The sequence below is a fragment of the Danio aesculapii genome, chromosome 9 (genome assembly GCF_903798145.1).
Source record: "Danio aesculapii chromosome 9, fDanAes4.1, whole genome shotgun sequence".
In the NCBI taxonomy this organism is placed as follows: Eukaryota; Metazoa; Chordata; class Actinopteri; order Cypriniformes; family Danionidae; genus Danio; species Danio aesculapii.
In genome coordinates this window covers 39,011,276-39,038,298 of record NC_079443.1, presented here as the reverse complement: position 1 = coordinate 39,038,298, position 27,023 = coordinate 39,011,276, and the positions used below count along the sequence as shown (strand labels likewise).

General features: G+C 33.5%; 1 protein-coding gene across 1 annotated transcript in view; it reads left to right on the top strand.

The window, feature by feature from the left end:
- Positions 1–27,023, top strand: part of adcy5 (adenylate cyclase 5) — a 152,139-nt gene that overhangs the window by 93,061 nt on the left and 32,055 nt on the right. Inside the window, exons 4-5 of the mRNA XM_056465659.1 lie at positions 15,568–15,679; positions 19,807–19,934. Coding sequence (XP_056321634.1) covers positions 15,568–15,679; positions 19,807–19,934 — 240 coding nt within the window. The remainder of the gene's footprint in view (positions 1–15,567; positions 15,680–19,806; positions 19,935–27,023) is intronic.

The window sequence follows — 27,023 nt, the reverse complement described above, 5'->3', positions numbered from 1 at the left end:
ATAGATAATTTTCTATTATTATTTTAAATGTATAATATAATATTAACACTTATTATATTATAAAATATAATGAAGCTGATTACTAGATTAAGTATTTGATTATTTCATTTTCATTTATTTATTTTTTTTGTTTTAGCATTTGATTATTATAATGGATGAAATATATAATTGAATTTATTTGGTTTATTTTAAGATTTTCTATTTATTTGAATTACAAGTACAATTTGATGTACCATTCAATTATTTGATGTACCATTTTATATATAGACAGACAGACAGACACATAGACAGATTGATTATTTAAATGTTAATTTTTTTATTTTAGTTCTGTTAAGTTATAATGTTTGTAAAATTATTTTATTGTAATATAATTTATGAATGTGGATTTTTAATCATTTTATTTATGTAATTACTTTGTAATAATAATTTTGCTTTTGACCTATACACAATATACAATTTTGCCTTAGATTTTTCTTGACAGGTAGGTTGTGGAATAATTTAGAAGCGTCTCTTAAATCTGTTAAGCATTAGATATTGCACCCTCTTGTGGTTTTAAAAAGCCAGAAATGTACCTCTGTCTCCAACTTACCATTCATTTTTCATGCTGCTCTTCTGGGCATCTCCACACATTCCCACTTATTTCCACAGCACTAGACTTGTTGGAATCACAAGAGACCCTATTAGACGAAGCCTGTTGTTTCACCTTAAGCTGATGTTTAGCTTTGATCATATGAAGAGTTGAGAGTTTGCTGCTCCAATGTTTCTGGTGTTAAAAGCAGGGCGATGAAATAAGAAAACTCATGAATGCATGTGAGGAATTATGATTTTCCACAGTGAAGATTTCTAAATCTGGAGGGTGAAGATTAAACCATGAAATAAAACAGTTTGACAGGGGAGAAGTTGGATTTAGCACCGCAGAGCTAAAGCTCGGCTACTGACTGCCACACCATATTACAGCTGAAACTACAGTAGTCAACATTTGAAGTGGATCAAGAAAGTTTTTCAAAATTGTCCCAAGACAAAAATGGATGTTGTTTAATAGTTTTAAAATGAGAGGTTTGGATCCACTTTAAATGTTGACTACTTTTTATGTAAATTTTTATTTTCGTCATTCAAAATTTTGTGTTTGTTTTGGTTTTGTGTTTGTTTTTGTTTTGGTTGGGTTTTGTTTTTGTTTTGGGTTTGTTTTGGTTTTGTCTTGGGTTTGTTTTTTGTTTGGTTTGGTTTTGGTATTTGTTTTTGTCTTGTTATTTGCCATTTAGTTTTTTGTTTTGTTTTTTATATTTGTGTTGTTTTTGTTTTTTGTTGACTTTTGTTGTTGACCTAAAAAAAGAATTTTTTGTTTTTAGATTTATTTAGTTGATCTTTTTTATTATGTTTTTATTTATTTTTTAAATTTGTTTTGGGTTTGTTTTTTTATTTTGTTTAATTTTAGTTATAATTAGGCTTTAGTAAAATGTTTCTTTTTTTTTGCTATTTTGCGTCCTCTGTTTAAATTAGTAGATGGAAGGTTGCAGTATGACCTCAAATCTTATTCTATTGCTTCAATAATCAGAGTAATCATATCTGTGGATCATCAGAAAGTGCATCATGCAGTGTGGAATCTTATTAGAAACGTTTAAGGGAGAGTGTCTGAATGGCTTTAAATGCATATTCTAAATTAATGCTTGCATATCCATATTAATGCCTGCAATCCATACTATTTTATAGCAAGTTGTGGTCAGACACATAAAGGCACTCATTTTGTTAATCCAGGCAAATCTTATCTGATTCACGATTCTTGAAAGTTCTGTTTATATGGACCTTTCCCAATCTGTGCATTCATGCATTTTGAACAATACTTAAAATGGAAAGCAGATATTATTTAAAAAAAATCTCTTCTAAACATGCACATGCAATGTGTTTTTTGTGTATGTTTGGGAAGATTTCAAGCATTTTTCTTCTTTCATATATTTATCATATGGATTAGATAATTTCAGGTATACATCTCCTCTTTCAGTCTGATATGAATGTGCTCATATAAGATTATTTAGTTCGAATAGACCTAGCATGGGCAATTTTGGAGAGGCTGCTGTAGCAACGAAACGCATACGATCCCATCCTCTATTCAGATCTTTCTCCAAAGCTCTGAATCTTCCAAAACACGTGAACACACGTAATCAGAGCAGATTCTACAAAATCCACTACAATGGATTGCATTGTTTTTTTTTTATTCATGCTTTCAGATTCCTTCCTGTCTCATGATATTAAAACAATTATTCACAGGTTTAATATTACAATAATAACAAGTAAGCAACTTTAATTAAAGTTTTTTTTTTAAGAACATTTTTTACTTTGAGCTCATTTTAAAGGTGCTTAAGCATACAGTATGCATATTGAATACATGGAGTATATGCAAATTGAAATACATCAACAAAATCCATCCAAAAGCAAACAAACATGTATTTACCCAAAAGCAACCATGGTATATATTTTTTTGGTTCTGAACTTTCCTCCAACTTGTAAAATCAACACTAATGTTAATTCTACTTTTAGCTCTTTCTTGAGCCAGACACCGCCACCGTATACACTTATTTCTCAGAGTATAAAGATGCACTGATTGTAGGCCATATTTGTTAGATCTCTGTTTTAGTATTTAAACGTATTTTTATAACACACACAATTATAAATCAAAAATCAGTTGAGATTCTGGAACCTCTCAGATTGGTTCACCAGCTCACTACAGGTCATAATTTATTCCTAAAATGTTTCTGGCAAATGGAATTTGTTAATTTCGTACTTTCACTTGTAACACTAGAACTACCGAGGCAGTCATTGTGATCATGTTAAAATTGTGGAATTTTAGTAACTTTTAAAAAATTAAACTCATAAGGATGTAGCACCCTGACTTTTCCTAAATGTGTGTATATTTCATTCTGACATTATTTTATTAAAAGGACAAAATACAAAAGTTAATTGGTAAGTTGATTGCATGCATTTCTTTGAATATGCATGCCTCTTTTGCCTAGAAACTTCTGCTAAAACATAACGGCAAAAACATCAAATAACAAAGCATAACTTCAGACTTTTACTTCAAGCAACATTTTCACTTCAGTGAAAGCTTTGCTCTCCCTCTTGCCAGTAACTCATACCCAATTAAAGACTATATTACAAAAAGCATTTTAGGGTAATGACTTTATAAAATATGAAGGCAAACATTCAAAGCTTTATTCTGAAATATCAGTAGAAGCTTGAAATGTAAATAGGATGTGGAAACAGGATGTCTAGATTAGATATTTTTGACAAATAAATACTCATATTTCCAAATCATTTTTGAAACTTGACATATGCTTGAGTATGAGAGTCCAACCTGTTAACAGTGTAAATAACTGCATGCATGAAATCACATTGGACAACTCCTTTGATTACTTCAGTATTAGTTAGTATGTAGAGTTCAGTAAACATCTTGTTCATGTACTCATCTTTTTCAGTGTTTTTACTTCCAAAATAAATCTGCAGTTTGTATAAGAATCAGCAAATTTGCTTGTAAAACCACTATTCTGAATTTCTTGTGAAAAATTTAGATCAGTGCATCACTAACTTTAATTAGGGATTGCTATTCTTATGTGGAAAGACTTTCAGGTAGACTTCCAAAAAGAAACTGCATATATTAAGCGATAAATTTGATCACTAATGTATTATTTGGCTGCATAAATGTAACTACTGAGAGTAACCAGTTTCCATGAGTGTGATCATTGGCAATGATTATTTTATGCAACAATAAAAGTATAGACACTGTAAAAAAAATATATGACAGTCATGACAGCAAATCTTTTTGTTACTTGACCTTAATTTTAATAGGTTAATCAGGTTTCAACTATACATTTTTAGCTATACAAGGCTAGTATAATATCATTAGTGAGTAAGACTGATTTAAGTTGATTTGAAAAGTTCTATATGACTAGAAAAGTTAATTTGATTCAACTAAAAGAATTAAGGCAAGAAGTTTTTTTTATTTTTCAGTATTTTTTTTTCAGTATCCACCACCTTATTCTGTTCAATACAGCAGGAGAACAAATGAACAGTACAAAGACTCAACGACCTCCAGTCTTTTAATGGCTTTTATACTCTCTGGAATGGCAGATTGACTACAGCAATGAAAAGCATCATGAAGTTGTTATTTGTAAGGCAGTGAGTGGTGCGACTCCTAGCCCTTTTACTTGTCTGCAGTTGAGGGTCTGTCTGTTTTCCTTTTTCCAGTAAAGCCCTCACCAAACCGACTCTGTGGTCAGAGGAATTATGTAAGCGTGCAGCCAAGCGATATCTCACTAAGTGGAATATTGATAGGTCTGTTACTAGAGGACCCTGTGGTTTAATTGCTGAGGACGGTTACATAACTGTGTTCGAATCTTTGCTCTTGAACGAATCCACACAGTTGTGGGAAGAAGAGGCTGCTGGGATCAATTGATGGTTTGTTTGGTGCGGCACCAGCCAATTGGAACAGTAGTGGATGCGAATGAAATGAAGATATGTAGAGTCGTGGTTTTAGATGTTTTGCTTAAAAGTGTCACCTTTAGATTATTTAATATTTGAGTATTTTATTTGTATTTTATTTTATTATAATATTTTCATGTTATATTTTTTGTTATTATATACAGTAAATTGACTTTCATTTTTATTATGATTGTTAATATTTTAGTTTTTTTTTGTTTCATATTATTTTCATTTTATTTATTTATTTATTCATTTATTTTGTTTTTATTTGTATTTTATTATGTTAATGTTTTACACTTATTATTTTATTTTCATTTTACCTTATTCAATTACATTTTTATTATGATTGTTGTTGTTATTACTATTATTATTTTCCCTTTTTCATTTTATTTAATTTAATTTTAGTTTTAGTTTAGTTTCATATTTTTTTTTAAATAAAATTGAAATTTAATTTTAATTTTTTTTCTTTTTTTACACTTTTATTATTATTATTATAAAATATTCATTTTATCATATTTTTTATATTCACTTTCATTTTTATGGTTGTTGTTGTTATTTCACTTTATTTTATTTTTATTTTAGTTTTATATTATTTTCATTTTATTTTTATTTTTTATTTATTTTTTTATTTTATTAAATTTAATTTTTTTACACTTATTGTTTTATATTCATTTTATTATATTCACTTTCATTTTTTTTATGATTGTTGTGGTTGTTGCTTTTGTTGTTGTTGTTATTTTTCCCCTTTTTTCATTTTATGTTATTTTATTTATTTTATTTTCATATTATTTGAATTTAATTTAATTTCTTTTTAATTTTAATTTTTATTATATTTTACTTATTTTTACATTTTATTATTGTGTTTTCATTTTATTTTAATTTATTCACTTTCATTTTTATTTTTTTTAATATTATTTCCTTTTTCATTTTATTTTAATTTATTTCGTTTTATTTCGTTTTTTTTTTATCTAATCAAAAATGCCATTTACAGTTTCTGGAAATTTATTAAATTGTCAGTATTTCGTAGGTATCAGTTTATTTTAAATAGATTTGAATTATTTTATTTCAAAGTTTAATTTCTAATATTTCATTAGTTCAATTAGTTGTTTTCCACAGATCATTGGCATTAAATGAGGTTAATGTTCGCATGATATTGGACCTCAGCTACAGTATGTATTAAATACCATAATTAAGGAATGATAGTTAAGGAATCAGTTTATGCTGAAAGCAGTGCGAACAATTAACAAAAGATAAAGTACCGTTTTTATGAACCGTAGTTTTCAGATCTGTTAGTGGCGGGCTGATAGAAGGCAGCAGCTCTTGCTGTTCCAGTAGTGAGGGTCAGCAGGTCAGTCCTCTCAAGCTGTGACCCTTCATGGGTTTTCAGGGTCATGTTATATAAGCAGGATGTGTGACACAGTTCCTTCCAGGGCTTTTCTCTTCTGGCTGAAGTGGGTTTCATGCTGATGTCCTCAAACAGACTATTGCTGATGCGCTACCAACACTCCACTTATTAAACTTCCTGCCATTTTATTCTATCATTTTTTTGTCAACACTTTGCTGTTGTGGCTCTCAATGTAGTTTGGTATGTTTAGAGAGCAACTACATTTGACCTTAGGGCTGCTGTCAACACAAATCTATTAACATTGCTGCTGGCAAAAACTATTGCTTTGTCTCCGTCAACACAATATATTGTTTCTATGAAAAAATACTTTCTGATTAATGCTTTTATTCAGCAAGAACATATTGAAATGGTAAGAAGAGACAGTAATCACCTTTTTCTGGGTTGCGAAAGATTTCTATTTTAAATACATTTATTTTTTTCTCATCAAAGGATTTTATTCATCATGAAAATATACATGCATATATTTAGCAGCTTAACTGCTTTTAACATTCATGTTAATTAAAAATGTTTCTTGATCATCAAAATCAGAATTGTTTTAGTTGTTCTAATTTTTTTGTGTGTGCATATGGAGACAATGAAATGAAAACAAGTATAGCTATACTGGTGTCCTGACATTTATTCTACCCATCAAATTATGCTACTAACATTGTATTTCAATGGTTCTGAGGTTGGAGTTAGGGATCCAGTAGGTTAGGGCGATATTTCAGCTTCATATCACACTACTCCACATTAAAATTTACACTTGTAGCAAAATCTGATGGGTAGGATATTGCGTCATCAAACTGTGCTACCTAATTTTTAATGGGAGGTAGGACAAATTTAGATTTTGACTTTTTGGGGACATTTTTTGGTCCACAGGAGGAAAATGGCTCATAAATCACACAAATATTAATAGAAAATATAAAAATGCAGAATGTTGGGAGGATTGGGTTCAGCGGTAGGGGCATAGAATATACAGTCTGTACAGTATAAAAATCATTATGTCTTGGAAGTCCCATGAAGGTAGCTGTACAAGTGTGTTTTCTAATGTGCTCTTGTTTTAAAATTTTTTACATATTTTAAATGCTTCAGTGGAGCATTTAAAAAATAAATAAATAAAAAGGTGCAATGTGACTTTTTTTATATGATGTTTTTTGACAACAATTCCGATAGGTGCGTCCTAGATTGCGTACTTATGCACTATTCTATGCCATTTTGTAGTATAAATAGTGCAAGTAGTGCATTCTGAAATATTCTTTTTAATGTGAAAAGAATTAGTGCACTTTAAATACCAGAATGATGCACTTATTTAAAATGGTGGTTCATTACGATATCATATTTTAAACTTAATTTGATATGTAATGTAGCTGTGTAAACATAAACAGCATCTCTGAATGTAAGACGCTCAAAGTTCAATGCAAAGGGAGACCTTTTTTTTTACAGAGTTAGCTTAGCAAAGCCTACAATGAATGAATTTTGGAGATTACAAAAAAAACTTCTGGGTCTGTGAGATTACAAACGTACTTTTACCGTGCACACACACTGCACAGCTAAGGGGCGTGGCCAGAGGCGCTGTAATGTTGCAGTCTCTGAGCTAAAATCCAAACACTGCTATTTCCAAAGAGCTTCTTCTCTTTCTGGACTTCCAATTGACACGACACAAAGACAGAAGTGCTTACAGTTCAATATTAATTATGTTTCAGAGAATTATAAAATACATAGCAAGCAAGATTTGAGAAAACACAGCTTCCAGAATGTCTCCCAGTTCAGTGCTGGATTCGGTTACAATCTCCTCAAAGTAGCAGCTCCAACAAGCAGAAGCTGTGGACTCTGAGGCCACAACCTGTAAGTGTTTTTATTTGTTAAATTTGATCATGACATGTACAGTGTATGACGGTATACTGTAGCAAGGATGTAAACAATGGGAAATGCTGTTTGGCATCGCAAACGATTTAGCTACAAATTCATATTTTTCAGTGAAACTGCTGTAAACACACACACGTACACACACACACTTCACCAGCGCGTGCGTGTCTCTCTATGAGGTGCTTTTCCTGCTTTTGACATCTCAGATAATGAACTCGCAAAAGACATGTGAATGATTCATGTTACTTACACATGCATATTCCGGATATATGTGAAAGACGTTGTGTAACGCGTTGAGTTTAAAAAAAAATACAGGAGAGCTCGCCTAACTCATGTTAGCAGAAAAATAAATCAAGGCTCACACAGGTCGCATCCCACATCTTGTGCTTTATTCTTCTGTCAACAGCGTCACATTACAGAACAATAAATTAATCCGAGCAGCATAGAAAAATAAAAATAAACATCGGTCCCGTGCACATGCATTTCTCGTGTTACATGCATCTACAGACATCTACAGATTATCCTGCCTCCCAATAGTGAATGTGGTTATACTCATGGCAGGTATTATTTGAAAATGTAGTTTGGTCATTTATTTCTCTATTTGGCAACCGTCAAACATCATCCGGGAAATGGTTTGAATTTCTGGTTATTAAAAAAAATTGTTAGTATTCCATTTAGGACTACACTAGATTCATATACTACGCTGTTGAGTGTGTACAGTAAATACATAGTGCATAGAGTATAGTGTGCCATTTGGGACCCAGCTAATACAAGTGAAAGATGAAATAATTTTTTTTTCTAACAATAGTCATTTCTTGACTAAATAAATCTCTAAAAGTCCATTTTTATTTGAAATTTGGAAGAAAAGTTAGACATTTAGGATTAAACAGATGCTAACACTTTTTAATAAATTCCAATAAATTCAGAGAGGTAGTATTAGTAGACGTTTTTTAGCTGCATTTAAGTTGACTCAAAACTCCAACAAATTATTTTTCGTAGTTTTAGTTCACAATAACCCCGATTTATTATTGATATTTTGGTCACACTTTATTTTAAGGCTCAATTATCGCTATTAAAAAGCCATTAACTATGATTTTTGCCTCAAACTCCTAATTTGTTGCTTATTATTGTTATTATTATTATTGTTGTTGTTGTTGTTGTTGTTGTTGTTATTATTATTATTATTATTATTATTATTATTATTATTATTATTATTATTATTATTATTATTAATTGCTAATATTTATTAGCAATAAATATATTTATTTTATCTAATATCTTATTAGATATTAAGATATTAGTTTGGTTTAGGATTATGGATGCATGAAAAAGGTCATGCAGAATATGTTCTTATAAACGGACAATATCTTAACAGGCAAGTAGTAAGAGGTATTATAGATTTATTTTTTTCCCTTTCAACATTTAACCACAGCTGTTGCCCTCTACAATTGGCATTTTCTGTTGGTGTTAGGGTGATATTACAGCTTCATATCACACTACTCCACATTAAAATTTACACTTGTAGGCAGCAAAATCTGATGGGTAGCATGTTACATCATCAAAATGTGTGACCTATTTTTTAATGGGAGGTATAAATCGACAGAACACCGGTAGATTTTGACCTTATGGGGACTTTTTGTTAGTCCCCATTAAGAAATGGCTCATAAATCACACCAATAAAAATAGAAAATGTAGAAATGCAGAATGTTAGGAGGACTGGGTTTAGGGCTAGGGGTATATAATATACAACAAACTCCTATTTGTTTGCTTGTTGATAATATTATCATTAATTGCTTATTATTAGTTATTAAAGTAGTAGTTTGGTTTAGGATTAGGGATGCAGGAATAAGATCATGCAGAATATATACTTTATAAATACTAATAAATGGACAAAATCTTAATAATAGGCAAGTATTGAGAAGTATTATAGATTAATTTTTTTCTTTTAACGTTTAACCACAGCTATTGTCCTCTACAATTGGCATCTTCTTTTCTTGTTGTGCTGAGTTTAATGTAATAATTCGCCTTATGTTTACATGCTAAAAGCCCTGGATTACCAGCACCTAATAAAGAGGCCAGAGTGTGCTCATAATATCCAACAGAAACACTCCAGAGGCTGTAATGTGTTCGGATTCTCTTTAAAAAGGCGTCCTGCCATTGTGGCACACTGCAGCGACATTTTCAGCCACTGCTGCAGGGAGCTGATGACTCACCTCCGTGTTAACCATTAAATGAGGTTTAAAGATCCGCCTGAGATCTCACAGCTTCAGACCAGATGCTTTAGGCTTTCCTTTCAAGAGTCTGCTTTCAGTCCACTAACCTTAATCCACCCACCCAGAGGATGCTTTTCATTTGAGCGTTATATGTAGCAACTCTAATAGATCTGTCAGCCATATACAAACCTTTGATCTATGACTAATATAATGCTTTCTACATGCTATGTTGTGTTAGGAAGGGTTTTTAATGGAGATTTGGTGTTTGTTTGCTAGCAGCTGTTTAAAGTTGACATGAAACAGAGGTTGTGATTGTGTTTACATTTTGAATGTTATGTATGTTTGAGTGATATTGATTCTTCAGGTGAGAAACTGCAGGCAGGTGTTTGACTGTGTATAAAGTGTTTTTATTTAGTGGAATGTAAAAAAAAAGTGTTTCTTTTGTCACACTTTATCAATTTGTGTATGTAGATTTAAATAAACACTACAAATGAAGGTTAAAAAGAAAAACACAATGGTTTGGCCGAAGCATTTTTTTTCTTCTTCAAATCTAAAATGATTTATGTTACTTAATTGTAAAACATTTGGAGTTTTTTATTGGTACTTGTAATTTGAAGAGATTTGGTCACAGCACTAGACTTTTCTGAAAGAGCATGATTTACATTTGATTGTAGATTTAAATTACAATACATATTTTTGAAGTCCATTTCCTTAAAATACAAAATTCTGACAGGAAACTCTATGCATGCACAGGCTGATAGGTCACACCTAATCTGCTCCTACGTCATTAACTACATGGCACAGGAGATTGCTGTCACTGTTGCTGTTTTCAAGTGCACTTGGTTCATTTAAAAGTACAAATTTCAAGCTTTATTTGGATATATTTCTAATGTCTGTCTAGCAATTATTCTCTGAGATTCCATGTCATATAAACACACGTCTGTTCCGAGCTTCTCCCTGGAGAAAGGGCAGTCTATAGCGATCGCTGATTGGCTCCTGAACTAGTAGGTGGGGCTTTGTTTACCATTGATTGTTACACTTTTCCCCATTTAAAACTATACGAGTGACACGTCTTGTGTATTCTATGGTCTTTGTCTCCACTTCAGCAGTATTTACATACACTATTATTGATTGAAAGCTATTAAACAGTCCGACACACTTTTCCTTAATGCTTCTCCCTAATGAGTTCACACCAAATGCGAATCTAAATGTTTATGTGAGAAGATTACATACAAAGTCAATGCAAATGCATGAACAGAGATGCATTTACACCAGACTGCGTGAGTGATGTGGAGTGTGTGAATTTTCACCTTCCGTGATTAATCTAGAGTGTGTTGCTTTGCGTCTGATGTGAACCCAGCACAATGCATCAAGTCCCAAATGCCTTAATAAAGGAAGAGGCAAACATCACATGAGATTGGTGTGTTAAAGCCCAACCTGCTTTTTAAACCCTCTTTTTATACGTTTCTGGAAATCGTCTGTGATATGGAGCCTGAACAACCTGGACTTCAGTCAAAGCTACTGTCACGCTAGCTTCAGTGTCAGACCAGCCCTGAGCTGTGTGAAATAAAGCTAGATCAGTGTCGGTGTTTGTTGAAAGCTCTGCAGATGAATATTGAATAGGAAAAGTTATTACAGCCCTCAAGGATTTGTTTTGTTTTTCATTCAAGGCGCACAAAGAGAAGCCATATCTGTTACTAGACTCCCAAAGGGGAATATCAGGCTTTATTCACTTGCTTGTCTCTGTAGGCACAACGTTCTGTTAAAAGTCCACTGAAGTGCCATGAAATGTGCAGCTTTGTTTAACGTGTAACGTAACTTTAACTGAATTACAGGGGGTGGGACATTTGATGTGGCTCCTCCCCTATTTTAAAACAGCCAATGGCATTTTGTTCTGTCACAGCTCTGCCATATAAAGACTTTAAGACCAAGCGGAATCCTATGTTGGCTGTCGCTTCAGTGTGATGTCAGCTAATCAGTTTTGGCCAATGCTAACATGTTTTTCATGCATCCAACTGTGCAAGAAAAAGTACAATCTGACGTACGAAAAGCCATCTTTCGTTACTGTATTGTTGAGAAAACATTTTACAAGTAACTTATTCTAAATCTTGGACCTCTTGAACCAACAAAAAATGACCAATAAAAAGGTGTGAAGCACCAAAAGCGGCAGATATTAAAATAAATTTGAATGGGGTTTTGGCAAAAATAGTCAAAGTGTGGTTATGATGACCATTCGACAAACAAATTCAGAATAGTACTTAAAATATCACTAAAATGCAGTATTTATGTGTCATAATTAAATACAAAATGAGGCGTATAATGGCAAAAACTTTTTAAGAAAAAAAGAACCATCCCTTTCCCCAGGCTGGCTGCGGGCCTGACATTAGTTAGCTCATATTGTATCTATGTAAAGTCCGCCTCGCAAATGGTCAATTGAAATGAATGGGTGTGGGCGAGGGTTTCAGTTGTCAGCCTGGTAACTGTGGCAACAGTGTAATATAGGTGAATGTGCACTGCGCTGATGGTGTGGATGAGAGCTGATTAACGACAATGACCTGATTTTTCAAAGGGTTTATTCATTTGACAAATGCTTTTATCTACAATGGTAAAGTGTGTGCATTTTGCAGTGTGTATATATATATATATATATATATATATATATATATATATATATATATATATATTGCCTGGAATCGAATTCTTGACTTTGGTGATGCTACACTTTATATTTTGTTAGGAGCTCTTGTTGTTTTGTATTCATGGATGATAGGAGAGACGTGCACCATTAGTTGTAGCTTTTATCCATTTTTACACATTTAAGACTTTTGAATGTCTATGGAACATTATTTCACTCTATATGCTTTTTAACAAAGCTATTTGAAACATTTAAGTAAGGCAAGGCAGGGTATGTTTATTTATATAGCACATTTCGTACACAATGGGAATTCAAAGTGCTTTACATAAACAAGAATAAAAGAAACATAAAATAAAGTATAAAAAATAAAAATAACAATTTGAAAAAAATGATTTAAAATGTGTAAAACCAGTTTAAAAGGAATGAAAAGAAAGAAAAGACTGAAATAGTGTGATCTGTCAGATGTAGCACAGTGCTCATTTAGTAAAGGCACAGCTAAACTATAATAAATTACAGCTGTGTTTTAAGTTTTGATTTGAATGTGCCTTGTGTATATTGTAGTGCAAATAAAATCACCTTTTCAAATGTTACGTCATGCATATATAAGTAATGTTTAACAGAGACATTTTTTACAGCATTACACACACACAGAAAGACCCATCATTGTACACCAAAATGTTGTTTTGCTGCTTGTTTAAACTACATATTTAAAATGAGTTGATCGCAATTCTTATGGGTTTTTTATTGGTACAACTTAATTGTTTTATGTTCAATCCATTTAAATATGTACAAACAATTAAGTTACACTGCATGAAAACCTAGATTTTAATCCCTGTGAATGTCTGAAAACATCTCAAATTACCAGCAATTTTTTTGCTGTTCACAGATTTGGAAGTTCCTGCTCACCTGTGATTTTAAAAACTGCCGAAAACAGGCCACTCTATGCAGGTGTGAAATGGGCTTCTCCCCTCCCCCATGTGACTAGCTTTGATTAGCATATGAATGAAACTACCTCAAGGACTCCACTCCTTATTGGATGAAGATAAAAACAGAAAAGCATTTGTGATTGGCTACAGAGTGGCTGCTATGTGTCAGCCTAGTCAATTACAAGGCATCGTGACAAACCCCTCCCTTTTTAGGATTTAATAAAAAATATATTTTACATGTATTATAGTTATACATATATTTAATTTTTTAATAATGATTAAAATACATTGGTAATGGATTATTTTAGTACTTATAATCTTATGATATACTAAAGTACCACCTACACTGTAAAAAAAAAAAATCAGCAATTTTATGGTTTATTTCCGGTAGCTGTGGTGCCGGAAAAAAAAACGTAAAAATAATGGCTGTTAAATTACTGAAATTTACCATAAAATAGCAGACATTAAATTACAGAAATTTCCTTAAATTTAAATTTCTGTTTAATTTCTGGAATTCAACCTCTGTTATTTTACAATAAATTTCTGTAATTTAATGGCTGTTATTTTACGTTTTTTTTTTCTGGAACCCCAGCTGCCAGAAATAAACCGTAAAATTAGGGATTTTTTTACAGTCTAACTAAAGACATGATTACCCATATTAAGAAGAGACATTTTAATGAAATGAAAGAGGTTTGTTAATATAGTTAAGACAAACTGTACAAATATTTTTAAAAATCACACAAAAGTAAGTACAATGATGCTATTTTTTTGCAGTGCAAATATGAATGTTAAGTTGGCAGTTCATTCTACTGTGGCGACCCCTGATGAATAAAGGGACTAAGTTGAAGAAAAATGAATGAATGTGAATATGGATCATGGCTTTAAAATGTTTTTGTGCTGCCTCAGGGTTGTAGTTCGATGGAGGCATTACTTCAGATGGTATTCCCTGGAAACACTTACACTCTCAGAAATAAAGGTGCGCGAGCTGTCACTGGGGTGGTACCTTTTCAAAAGGTGCACATTTGTACTTAAAGGGTCCATATTGGTACCTCAAACGTATATATTAGTACCTAAAAATTTTAAGAGGAACACTTTTGTAATTTTAGGTACTAAAATGTACACTTGAGGTATTAATATGGGTCATTTAGGTACAAATTTGTACCTTTTGAAATGGTACCACCCCAGTGACCCATTGTGCACCTTTATTTGTGAGAGTGTATGATGTTATGCTGTGTACTTCGAACCAGCTTCCAGTCTTTTCTGAAGTGTGGCACACAGCTTGCTTAGCTCCTGGCTGAGAAATGATAGAGACTTCACAATCCACCCTGACACACAGTCCCATCCTCCTCATCAGACATCAAATCTGATGTGATGCCCCTCCAGAACACTCATGTACTTAATCGATTTGTGTTGGGACAACATGAAGGGATTGTGTGCAACCCATTATTTTTTACACTAATTCAAAATTGCCATTTTTAAAACATTACGATCTCTAAAGCAACAATATATAACATTTTAAAACAATGGTCTCAAACTTAATTCCTGGAGGGCCACAGCTCTGCATAGTGTAGCTCCAAACACCTTCAACTCGCACCTGCTGAATAGTCTCTAGTAGTGTTGAACACCTTGATTAGTTGCATCAGCTGTGTTTGATTAGTGTTGGAGCAAAACTGTGCAGAGCTGCGACCCTCCAGGAATCCAGTTTGAGATCTATGCTTTAAAAAATGCTTTCACACAATCAATTTGTGTTGGGACAACATGAAGTTTTATATAACTTAAGTGTTTTATGTCCAATCCACTTAAACTTGTAAAAACTATTAAGTCGTACCCCCAAAAACCCAAGAGTTGTATTGTTTCAGCTCTTTTTAAATAAGTAGCTTGAACAAACAGCAAACGTCATTTTTTTAAGTGAAGGATTCAAAGGTGAATCAAGGTGCCATGGCAAATCTGTCTTGGTAAATCAATTAATATACATATTCTTTATTTTGTTTTATATTTGATTCATTTTTTTTTAACATTTACTTGTATGTTTTTTTTTTGTGACATTTCTCTCTCTTTCTGTTTCCACAGTATCCTCTTTGCTGACATTGAGGGCTTCACCAGTCTGGCTTCCCAGTGCACTGCCCAGGAGTTGGTGATGACCCTCAACGAGCTTTTCGCACGATTCGACAAACTGGCAGCCGTAAGTGTCCACAGCACAGCCCACGCCTTCACCCGAGCAGCTTTTTTTTTTTTTTAAAGCAAAACACGACTGAGATGCAATCATATTAATTCGACTCGCGTCCCACTCACACAGCTGACTATGATAGACAGGCCCTCCCTCCTGTCAGAAGTGTGTTTGCGATCACGCTTCACACGCCGGGTGTCCTGCTGTTTTCCAGTCTAACTATCTCCTCGTTATCTCCACCGGCGCTGGTGACTCACCGCAGCAGAGTTGCCATGCGTTCATGCACGTACTCATGCCGTTCAAAGGAGAAAACCATCTGCTGTCTGTTCAGATGTTTGCGCACTTCTCTAAAGCTTCCAGCGAAAAGACTACAAAAAGTCTGCATTCGTACTTGGGCCTGATGATCAACAATAGAGGTTGTTGTATGGGCTGTGGGTTAAATCAAGGCATGCGCCGGGGTGACATTCAGGTGGCTGTCATAAGACCCGGGCTGCTGCCGTAAGTCCTGTGCCCGACCTCAGGCTCTCTCTTCTGCTTCTTGCGTGTGTGTTTTTTTTTTTTTTTTTTTTTTTTTTTTAATGATTCTAAAAATTGCTTCAATGCTTGAAATTTCAGTCACACTTAAGGTTGTTAAAATACAGCGGTGATCTAAAGCATTTCAAAGCAAATTAAAAAACATTTCTTTCACAACGACTTTTGAGTTTGACAAAGTGGTGGGAAAGTTTGGTCCTGGAGAGCCACAGTCATGTAGGGTTTACTTTGAATCTTTTTTTTTAAAAGCATAGACGAAATAAAACCAGTCAAAGTTTTGATGACTTTGAAGACTTGGATATTTTAGTAAGACATTCAAATACAAAAATCATTCAAACATATTTATTTTGTTGACTTATTTGTGTTACAAATGTAATTTTGTAAAGTTTTTTGAAAAATGAATTAGGGGGTTAATTAGTAGGGGTTTAATAAGTAAAATGATTTAGTAGGGGTTTAATTTTTCAAACTGAATGCAAAAAAAATCATATGCTATTAGATCTGTGACTAATTGTTGATTTATTGGTCAATAGATCTTTAATTTATTGATTAACAGAGGAAAAATAAATTATATGCAGAATTATAATAAATATTAATTATATTAACTGTACACTGTAAAACCCAAAACGTTAAGGTAACTCAAACCGTTTGATGAAACCGATTTCAACAAACGATTTAAGTTCAAAAACGAATCCTGATGAGGACTGTGAACTTAATCCATTTGAGTAAACGAAGCAATTTGAGCACAGTAAAACCCAATAAATAAAGAGAACGCCAACAAACTGAGTACTGTAAAACCCAATAAGTTAAGGCAACTCAAACTGTTTGAGGAAACCGATTGCTACAAACTATTTGATTTAAAAAAACTAATCTATATGAGTACTGTGAACTTACTCCATTTAAGTTGAAGTAAATTAGGTGTTTAATTAACTCAAAACCTTCAACACTGAGTTCAAAAGTTATTTGAGTGGATTATTTCATTTGATAAAGTTGACTGTCAGGTTTTACAGTGTAATTATGATTTAATATGACAGAATTAATTTATTTTTAATTAAAATGATATAAATATTAAGTAATTTCCTAATCGATAAGAAATTGTTTTATTATCAGATTTTATCAGGTTGTTGCTGATCGATGTACTATATTGCAGTTCATCAAATTAAATATATAAATATTATTTATATTAGGGGTGACACGGTAGCTCAGTGGTTAGCACTGTCGCATCACAACAAGAAGGTCACTGGTTCGAGTCCCGGCTGGGTCACTTGGCCTTTTTGTGTGGAGTTTGCATGTTCTCCCTGTGTTCTCATGAGTTTCCTCCCAGGTGATCCGGTTTTCCCCACAGTCCAAAGACATGCGCTATAAGTGAATTCGATAAACTAATTTGGCCGTAGTGTATACTGTATGTGTGCATGCGAGAGTGTATGGGTGTTTCCCAGTACTGGGTTGCATCTGGAAGGGCATCCGCTGCGGTAAACATATGCTGGATAAGTTGGCGGTTCTTTCCGTTTTGGCGACCCCCGATAAATAAAGGGACTAAGCCAAAAAGAAAATGAATGTACTGAATATTTATATTATTTATTTGATACTAAATAGTTAATTGTATTTTTTTGTTTTAAATTATTAATAATTTTGTCTAATTAATAATCAATGTTTTATTTTCATGAATAATTATTTATTTAGTTATCAATTAGTTGTTGCCGATCTATAAAAAGTCTATTTTGCAGTAAAAAAACAAAACAAAAAACATCATGATGGAACTTTCATATTTGGTTGAGGTATGTTTTAGTATCATATAACCTTTTTTAAAATTCATTTGCTAGAGCTTTCTGATGAGATTACTTGCTTTCCAAGAAAAATATCAGAACAAATTGGGATGGATTTTTCAAATCATGAAAGCGGGATGCCAAACTGACTATATAAAAAAATTACTGTAGACACAGTTTAAAATCTGACCTCTCTAAGCCATTTGGGAACAGTTGGGTTTTGAGTTTGTTTTGTCTTCATAAATCATGTAAATCCCTATGAAAATCCACACCCTTAAAAGGAAAAACCATTTGTGGTATGCGAAGGGGTTTAAATGGGGAAAATATGTTATATGTAACACATTCCCTTTGTGGGATATCACGTATCACACTCTGATAGATATGAAATGGCATGTGATGCATTATTTAAACTGGCAACACTTTAGAAAAATGGTCCATTAGTTAATGTATTTACTAACATTAAATTTGAATGATCTTGTGAAGCATTTATTAATCATAGTTCAACATTCACTAATGCATTATCAAAATCCAAAGTTGCACTTGTTAACATTAGTTAATGCAAATTGAGTTAACATGAACAAACGTTATATAACTTAAATAACATTAACATTAATGAAGATGAATAAATGGATTACTAATTATTTGAAAAACTAAACAACCAATGGACTTATTTTAAAGTGTTACCTTTTAAATTAAAGGTCTTGTAGATAAACTAATCTAAACAATCTGAACAAATAGCACTTCAAACAGCTGAAATATCTGTCCCTGGACTACAAAACTACTCATAAGTGTCATTTTTTGGAAATCTAGGTTTATATATCACATTATATCGGAATAAATAAGCTTTCTATTGATGTATAATTTTTTTTAGAATAGTTCCATTTTTGGCTAAGCTACAACTATTTGAACATCTAGAATCTGACGGTTAAAAAAAAAATAAATATTGAGAAAATTGTATATGAAGTTGTCAAAGGCAAATTTTGGCTAAATTTAAAAACCGTGTTTGCGTCTAAATGTTCCATGCCCACACTATTGTTTTTAATCCTTTCCATCATCCACACTATCAACTGAAAACACTTTCATTCATGTACATTTCACGCGCACAGACACTTTAAAGATGCTTTTACCTGCGTCACGTTCGCCTGCCTTTTATTTACTTTCCATCTCTTTAAAACGTTGCAACATTTTGTCGTCTGCTTCTGCAGCTGAACAATAGTTCCAAGTAATCGTTCTATGTCCGAAAGAGGCAAGATGCAATATGGATTATATACAAACTGACATTAATCTTTAATAAAGCTGTCAAAACAGACAGCATCCAAAACATCTGGTTTACAATGTCTTCCCCCATGTTAGCTGAATTGGTCACTTGATTGCGTCACATGACTAAAATGCGTTGTTGTTTTCGAAAGCCTCAATTTTCTATCCACACTGCAACACGAAAATGACTTTTTCAATTTATCCACTTTGGACTGTTTTCAAAAAGATTTATTTCCCAAAAATGCCATCTCAATGTAAACGGAATGTCAAAGTGGAGCAAAAATATGAGTTTTTAAATGTTATAGTTGTGGACATGGGCTAAATTAAGTGTTTAGCAATACATATTACTAATAAAAATAGAGTTTTTGATATATTTATAGTAGGACATTTACAAAATATATTCATAGAGCATGGTTTTTATATTCTAATGATTTTTGGCATCCAAGTAAAATCAATAATTTTGACCCACACAATGCATTTTTTGGATATTACCATTGATATTTGTGCAGCATGAGACTGCTTTCGTAGTCCAGGGTCATATGTCATTGCAGGGCTGTGATTTCTGCTAAATTATCGTTGTCTGTGTTCCAGGAGAATCACTGTCTGCGGATCAAGATTCTGGGTGACTGCTACTACTGTGTGTCGGGGCTGCCGGAGGCCCGTGCCGACCATGCGCACTGCTGTGTGGAGATGGGAGTGGACATGATAGAAGCAATCTCGTGAGTATGACAGTGTTGCTTCTGTTCGTCAGACAGGAACAGCAAGGCTTTTGTGTCTTCTTTTAAATGCCCTCTAAAAATGTACTTCAGCCCGGAGATACACAGGAGATGCTGTGGTAAATCGAGACCTGCTGTGATCCCCAGAAATGGATCTACTTTGATGTCCCTTTTCAAATCGTCTCATTATTGCAGTGCTTTTCAAAGTCCGGACTCTGGAATTTAATCCTTACCCGCCTATATTTTATATTTCAAGAGCACTAATTATGTGTAAGGGAATGAAAGTGTGGATTTACGGCTTTGATAAATGCATGTTAAGTTTATAATCTTGTTAGTTACTTTCGGCCATGGTTCAAATTGAAACCAAAGGTGACATTTAAAGGTTTGCTGTTTGAAGCTGTTGTCATGACATCCAGTCAGCACCTTCATGACTTCACCACAGTGAGCGTTTGAATGGGTGTGGATGTCAGTTTACAGAAAAGAAACGTTTGCGAAGAGAATAGTTTGACAGAGAGGTATTCATTCATTTCGCTCCAGTTCTGCACAAAACTCTTCTGTTTGATTTGTTTGAGATCATTTGAGTTGGAGTTAGAAATGTCAAATGCCACTATGAAACAAAAGTTTAGTCAGCTGACAAAATACATAGTGTCATTTCTCACACTAGACTGTTCTGTGTTTTGCACCATTTTAGTTTTGGCCTACCTCTGGATGCTTTTCTTATTTGTCACTAGCAGTTTTGCCACTTTTGCAATTGTTATTAAATTATTTTTAAATGCAAAAGTCACTCTTTGTAATTGTTGAATAATGTATGTGCGTGTTTATTAATAGTTTTGTTGTAATAATTTTTTTCCAGACCTTTGACAATCAGATTTGGATTTTATAATGAGACTTTGAGAACCCCTCTATTATTACACCGTATTTACTTGGTTAGATTTATTAACTTAATTATTGCATGTTGCATGTCATTAAATTGCATGTTGTCATAGTTGGTACTCTGTCAATATGTATGCAAAAAAAAGTCACAGAAGTATTTCAGCAAGGATTTTCCAGAGATTTTCAATCACATGTAGCTCAGGACACTCGGCTGGCCATTTCAATGATTTCAGCTTCAAGAAACTGATTTACCTGTTTTGCTGTGTGATAGCCAGCAAATTTTCACGCATGGCAATGAGCACTGATTAGGGGATGGACCCATAGGAGGAACCATGATTTTGACACATTTTTAAACATAATATTTTTAATAATTCATTTCTAATCATTAATAATAAAGCTAATAATATTGACCTTTAAATATAGTTTTTAAAATTTGAAAACTGCTTTTATTCCAGCCAAATTAAAATAAATAAAGTTTTCTCAGAAGAAGAAAATGGTATAATTTAGTGTATTAATTTAACAATAATGTTATAAGTATTTTAAACAGTGGCAAAATGTCCTTGCTCAAAAAAGAATTTAGAAATATTTGAATAAAATATACAAATTTCACACAAATATGCTTACAAAACTTTTTTTTTTGTTACTCTTGGTTTTATAATTTTAAAAAGGAAGAATCAGTGACCTGGAAATTGTAGGTTACTCTCTAACTTTGATTTCCACTGAATACGGTGTAATATCAGAAACATACACGTGTCATTATATTATTAATATGGTTGTTGACGCAAATGCATTAATGCGTTAATTATTTTAATGTGTTAACGCATGCGTTAATGTGTTGAAATAATTGGATGAAAACAAATTACTGAAGCATGCAGAATAGCATAATGTAATTTACACCATGCAGTTAAACTTACAAGCTTCGACATTTGGTGGAAGCTACAGTATGCAGGCGCTCCTTTTTTTATCATGCTATAAAGCATTAAGTGTATTGCAAAGGCTTTGACTATAATAGATTTACTCATCAGATGCTTAATGCACTCATTCATTCATGCGTTTTCCTTTAGCTTAGTCTCTATTTCAGAGGTTGCCACAGCAAAATAAACCACCATCTATTCCAGCATATGTTTTATGCAGCGGATGCAATTCTAGCCGCAACCCAGTACTGGGTAACACCCATACACACCTATTCACACACACTACGGACAATTTAGTTAATTCAATTCACCTGTACTTCACGTCTTTGGACTCTGGGGGAAACCAGAGCAGCAGGAGGAAACCCACGTGATCACGGGGAGAACATGCAAACTCCACACAGAAATGCCATCTAGCCAGGACTCAAACCAGCGACCTTCTTGCTGTGAAGTGAGCCACTGAGCCACTGTGCAGCTCTTAAATCATTAGCTTGTATATATAATGTTTCTTGAGTAAAGAAAATGTTGTACTCATTTAAACAACCTGTTCTTTATTCATCTTGAAATGCAAACAAGAAGAGACAGTCCAAACTGTGCACTTTATTTAACACTGAGGCAGGAGGGAGGATTTGCAGACAAATTTAGGATCCAGTGAAGTTGAAATTTGTTCACAGGCTTTTCATTTTGATTTAATTATTTAGCAAATCCACAGATGGAAGGGTCAACAACATCGATTTATGACATAAAAAAGTAAATACAAGGCTTCTGCCTGACAGTAATGATAAGTTGTGTTTATAATAGTAAAGGAAAGATTTTTATTTTTAACTTGTAGAAATTTAGATGGAATATTGATATGTGGTTTTAGTACATAAAATATTATTAACATTGTGTCTGCACATTGTTTTTGTTTGTTTGTTTGTTTGTTTGTTTGTTTGTTTGTTTAACAGGGACAATAAACTGATATTGTTATATAAAGACAACCAATGCCACATACATAGGGTATTGTAGGTTAAAGCATGAAGCTAATTTGCAGCCCTCGTCCCTGGTTATGCTTCACACAAAAGAAATCGACAAAAAAAAAAAAATACAACAAACATGTATGTACAGTATATACTGTACAGAGCCACAAACATAAAATGTAAGTCAATCTGCGTACTAAAGAGAAATGTAAACCTGAAAGAATAAACCCAATGTTCACATTGCAGTAAAGATTTCAACCATTCTTTTAGCTTTACAGTAGAACTGGGAGTTCTGATTGTAACTTTAAATCAACAGGCATGACATTCCATAGATGTTAACCTTTCACTGGAAAGGATGACTGACCCACAGTGGTTCTGCATCTGTGGATTCTACTGCCCCTCTAGTCTTTGCCACATCACTGCTGAATTTATGTATCAACTCACAGACTACCTTAGGGGCAAGACCATGTATACACTTGATGCCATTTTTCATTGATTTCTGATTCATTACCATAGACTGTAAAAGATATGGATGTAGTATCCATGACGTCACCTATAGGTTTCTGAAGAGTACAAATGAATCTACAAGTAGGCGTGGCCACGTGTAATCGTGCCTTCTGAGAGTTACCAAAAAAGGGCAAAGAGGCGGAGCGTGAGCGGAGCTACAGATGCCTGCTTGCATTTTGCTTAGATGGGATTTTCTATGGGAGAAATGCTTAATACTTCATTACCTGCGACTTGTTTGTGTTCTGACCACTTGTGCTTGGTTGTATACTATATCAATAAAGTGTTTAGTCTTTTAAAAACACTGTTGTAATACACTAAGCCACTAAACATTGTTCTTACGATGTTGAAAGTAGGAAACCGTAAATTACTTCCAAACACTTAAGATATAGTCTGTGTTGGTAACTGCAAGGCTATTTATGAAAACCAGGCATAACGCTGTATGACAGCATTTCAGATGACTCTTCTAGAGCCTACAGCTAATCAATCTTTCAGATTCTGGAGTGAATTACAGCTCTAAAGAAAATTATAAATGATAAATGATCTTAAATTAAACAAATACATTTATAGATATAGTATATAAGTATATAATTTCACTTACCTGGTAAATGGAGGCCACTTGAATTGTTTGTGAGCATAATTAAGTGTACACAGCATGCCATATTATCTGATGATTGTAGGAAATAATTCTGAAAGACGGTGTAAAGCCACATAAAACAAATATGATGTATATGCTGAGCTCAGCTACTAATCAGCCGGAATCAGCTGAGGTGAGGTGATGGTAGCCAGCGAGACCTCACTCAAGTGGCCACACCCTTAATTATGCAGACTTAATAAAAACGAAACGAATGAGTTCTAAAAAGTTCACCCTCTCATAGTTGTCATGAAGGGTAATATTAGCTATATGATCCAAAATCATTTTTTTGTATCAGGCTGTAAATGCCTTTTTTCTGCTGTAAAGCTGGCCATTTTAACATTGGGGTCATTAGAAATTTGCTCTATTATGGAGCCAGGCCTAGTGGAATTTCGATGAATTGCAGTTTCAGTTACTTTCATATAAGCTTCATGAGGGAGAGTGGGAGGTTGTCGCTTGTCAATTACTTTTAAATTTTGTTTGTAAAGTGACATTACAGGCCTAACAACTGACTGAGTTGCTTGACCCCAGATTGTTGCACAATAAGATACATGATAATATCATAGCATGCTCAAACATTTGCGCTGCGCTGAGATATATATGGTCTTATAATACGAAAGCAGTTTAAAATCGATGATACTTTCTATAAAACAAAATCACAATTTGATAACAGGCTTAAATATAATAGAAAACATAAAAAAATGGACCTCGAGCACTCCTAAAATAATCAGTTTCACCTCCTCTGAAATGTCACTCGATCAATGTTTTCTGAAGGTTTAGTGCATCTTTTCACTATTGAAGAAGGAAGATCTTCAGAATCTGTTTTGTATCCAAGGAAACAGCCACTTTTAACTGAAGCTTCATGGAAAGGCTGAGCTCAGACAGAACACTTAATTTTACTAGTAATGACTAAATTGTCCCAAGCATTGCGTTCTTTCTAGAAACTTTGAATTGCCCTGAGTGGGTTTGTCCGCCACTTCTAATTAGTCAGGTCGGTCATTGTTTAATTGAGTTGTTTCTGAGTTATTTGTCTGGTGTGCGTGTGGACGTGTCTGCAGGCCTGACTCCTCTAATGTTCGGTATGTCGGAGCAGTTGTTTGTTAAGGCAGGAATGGCACTGGTGACTGGCTTTCTGCTCCACTGAGCACGTGTCTGTGTTTCTCTGAGCTCCAGCCAGCCTCCCAGCACCCCGTCACAGGAAGAGACCATTTTTCCGCAGACTTGCCTGTCGCACTCAATGTTCGAAGGAGTTTGATGGCTTGTTTGCTGTGTGACGTCGGGATCATGATGTGCTGGTAACTTGTTGATGTGCCTTGTGGAAAGGTGCATTTCGGGGAGTGATGAATCCACCTTAGGGTTTCTTTTTAAAGGGAAAGTGAGATGAGTTTTGTGAAAAAGGTTGTGAATTAATTTATTATATTGAAATTGGTGAACTTAGGTCAAATGTAGGAAATACTGTTGTGTTGGTTTTATTGAGAGCGAGTAAAGAGAAAGCCACCGTTTCCTCTTAAACCGTTACAATTCCTAATTTTTCATATTTTCTACAGGGTAAAATATTTTTAATTTATACAGGATTTTTATCAAGATGTTATATAATTTTGTTTTGTTGGGTCTTCTGTTTTGTTTAGACTTTTTTTTGCTGTTTTATTCTTATTTTTTGGCTTTTATTGTTTTTGCTTAGTTTTTTTAGTTGATTTTTCTTTGTTTACTAACTGGTAGGAGAAAAAAAAATTAATTCATCAATATAAACCTTATTAAATTGTTATAAACCGTAACATTAAACTGAACCTATGACTTATCAATACGTGAGCTCAGATTTTGTAAACCGTACCTTTAGTTTTGTTTAATCTATACTAACAAACACATAACACTTTTGTTTTGGCCAGAGGAGAAATGGTCGTGCCCAACTGAGCCTGGCTTCTCTCGAGGTTTTTTTTCCCTTCACTTTCGTCAATTGGTTTATCATCAAAAAAATGTTGTTCCTCTCCACTGTCGCCACTGGCTTGCTTGGTTTTGGGACCTGTGGAGCTGTACATCGGTGGACTTGTTCTTCAGTGTTTGGACTTTCAGCAGTGAAAATTAAACCACACTGAACTGAACTAAACTGAAATTCAGTTCTGAAAACTGGACTGACACAGTTTGAATTTACTATAATGTTCTATGTTAAGCTGCTTTGATACAATCTACATTGTAAAAGAGCATTGTAGAAATAGAGATGAGATGAATTGAATTGAATTAATCCATGTGTGCACTTTTGAAATCAGTTCCTAAAGATTTCCAAATTGTTGTTTACTGACGAAATTTTTAGAAGAACAGCAAATTTCCAGGTTCGTTATGTTTATATATACATAGCCCAGGAAGTCACTTGTGGGATGGAAAAAAACTATGTGTGGCAATGGTCTTACATTACATCTACTGTGTTTAAAAACTAAATGATAATTTAATTGATTCCTTTTTTATTGCATAGGCTTTTAGTGCACGAGTTATAAATTTGTGTAAGGATAAAAAAGGTATGGTTTACAAAATCGGAGTGCACAATCTGGAAGTTTGTGGGTACGGTTTAATAATCCATATGGCACAATTTGTTAAACCAGTGTTTCTCAACCATGTTCCTGAATGACCACAGTACTGCATGTTTTGGATGTCTCACACCCATTATAGGTCTTTCAATCTCTGCTAATGAGCTGATCATCTGAATCAGGTGTGTTTGGTTAAGGAGATACAGAAAATGTGCAGAGCTGGTGCTCCTCCAGGAATGTGGTTGAGACACTGTGTTAAACAAATGTAAGTACAGTTTATAAACCAAGGGGATGAATTGGATAATCATGTGTTTTTTTTTTTTCTTTCTTAAAGGTGACTTCTGTAGCCTTAGTATTTTTTTTGTGTGGTTTTGGCTTTTATTTTTCATTATATTTTGCTTTGAATTCAGTTGTTTTGCGATTAGTTTTATTGTATCTTTGTTTTTTGTGTCTTTTAACTCTCATTTCATCTTGGCTTTTTGTTTCATTTTTCATCTAAATTTTTTTTTCTGTTTTGTTTTGCTCCGTCTCTTGTGTGATTTTTGGCCTTGGGCTTTATTATATAACATGCCTAATGATTACAGTTTTAATCCAAATAACACTGATATTTGTTGCACAACTATTTTAACATCTTTTTATTTTGCTTATGTTTCCTCTGGGTACTCTGGTTTCCCCCACAGTCCAAAAACATG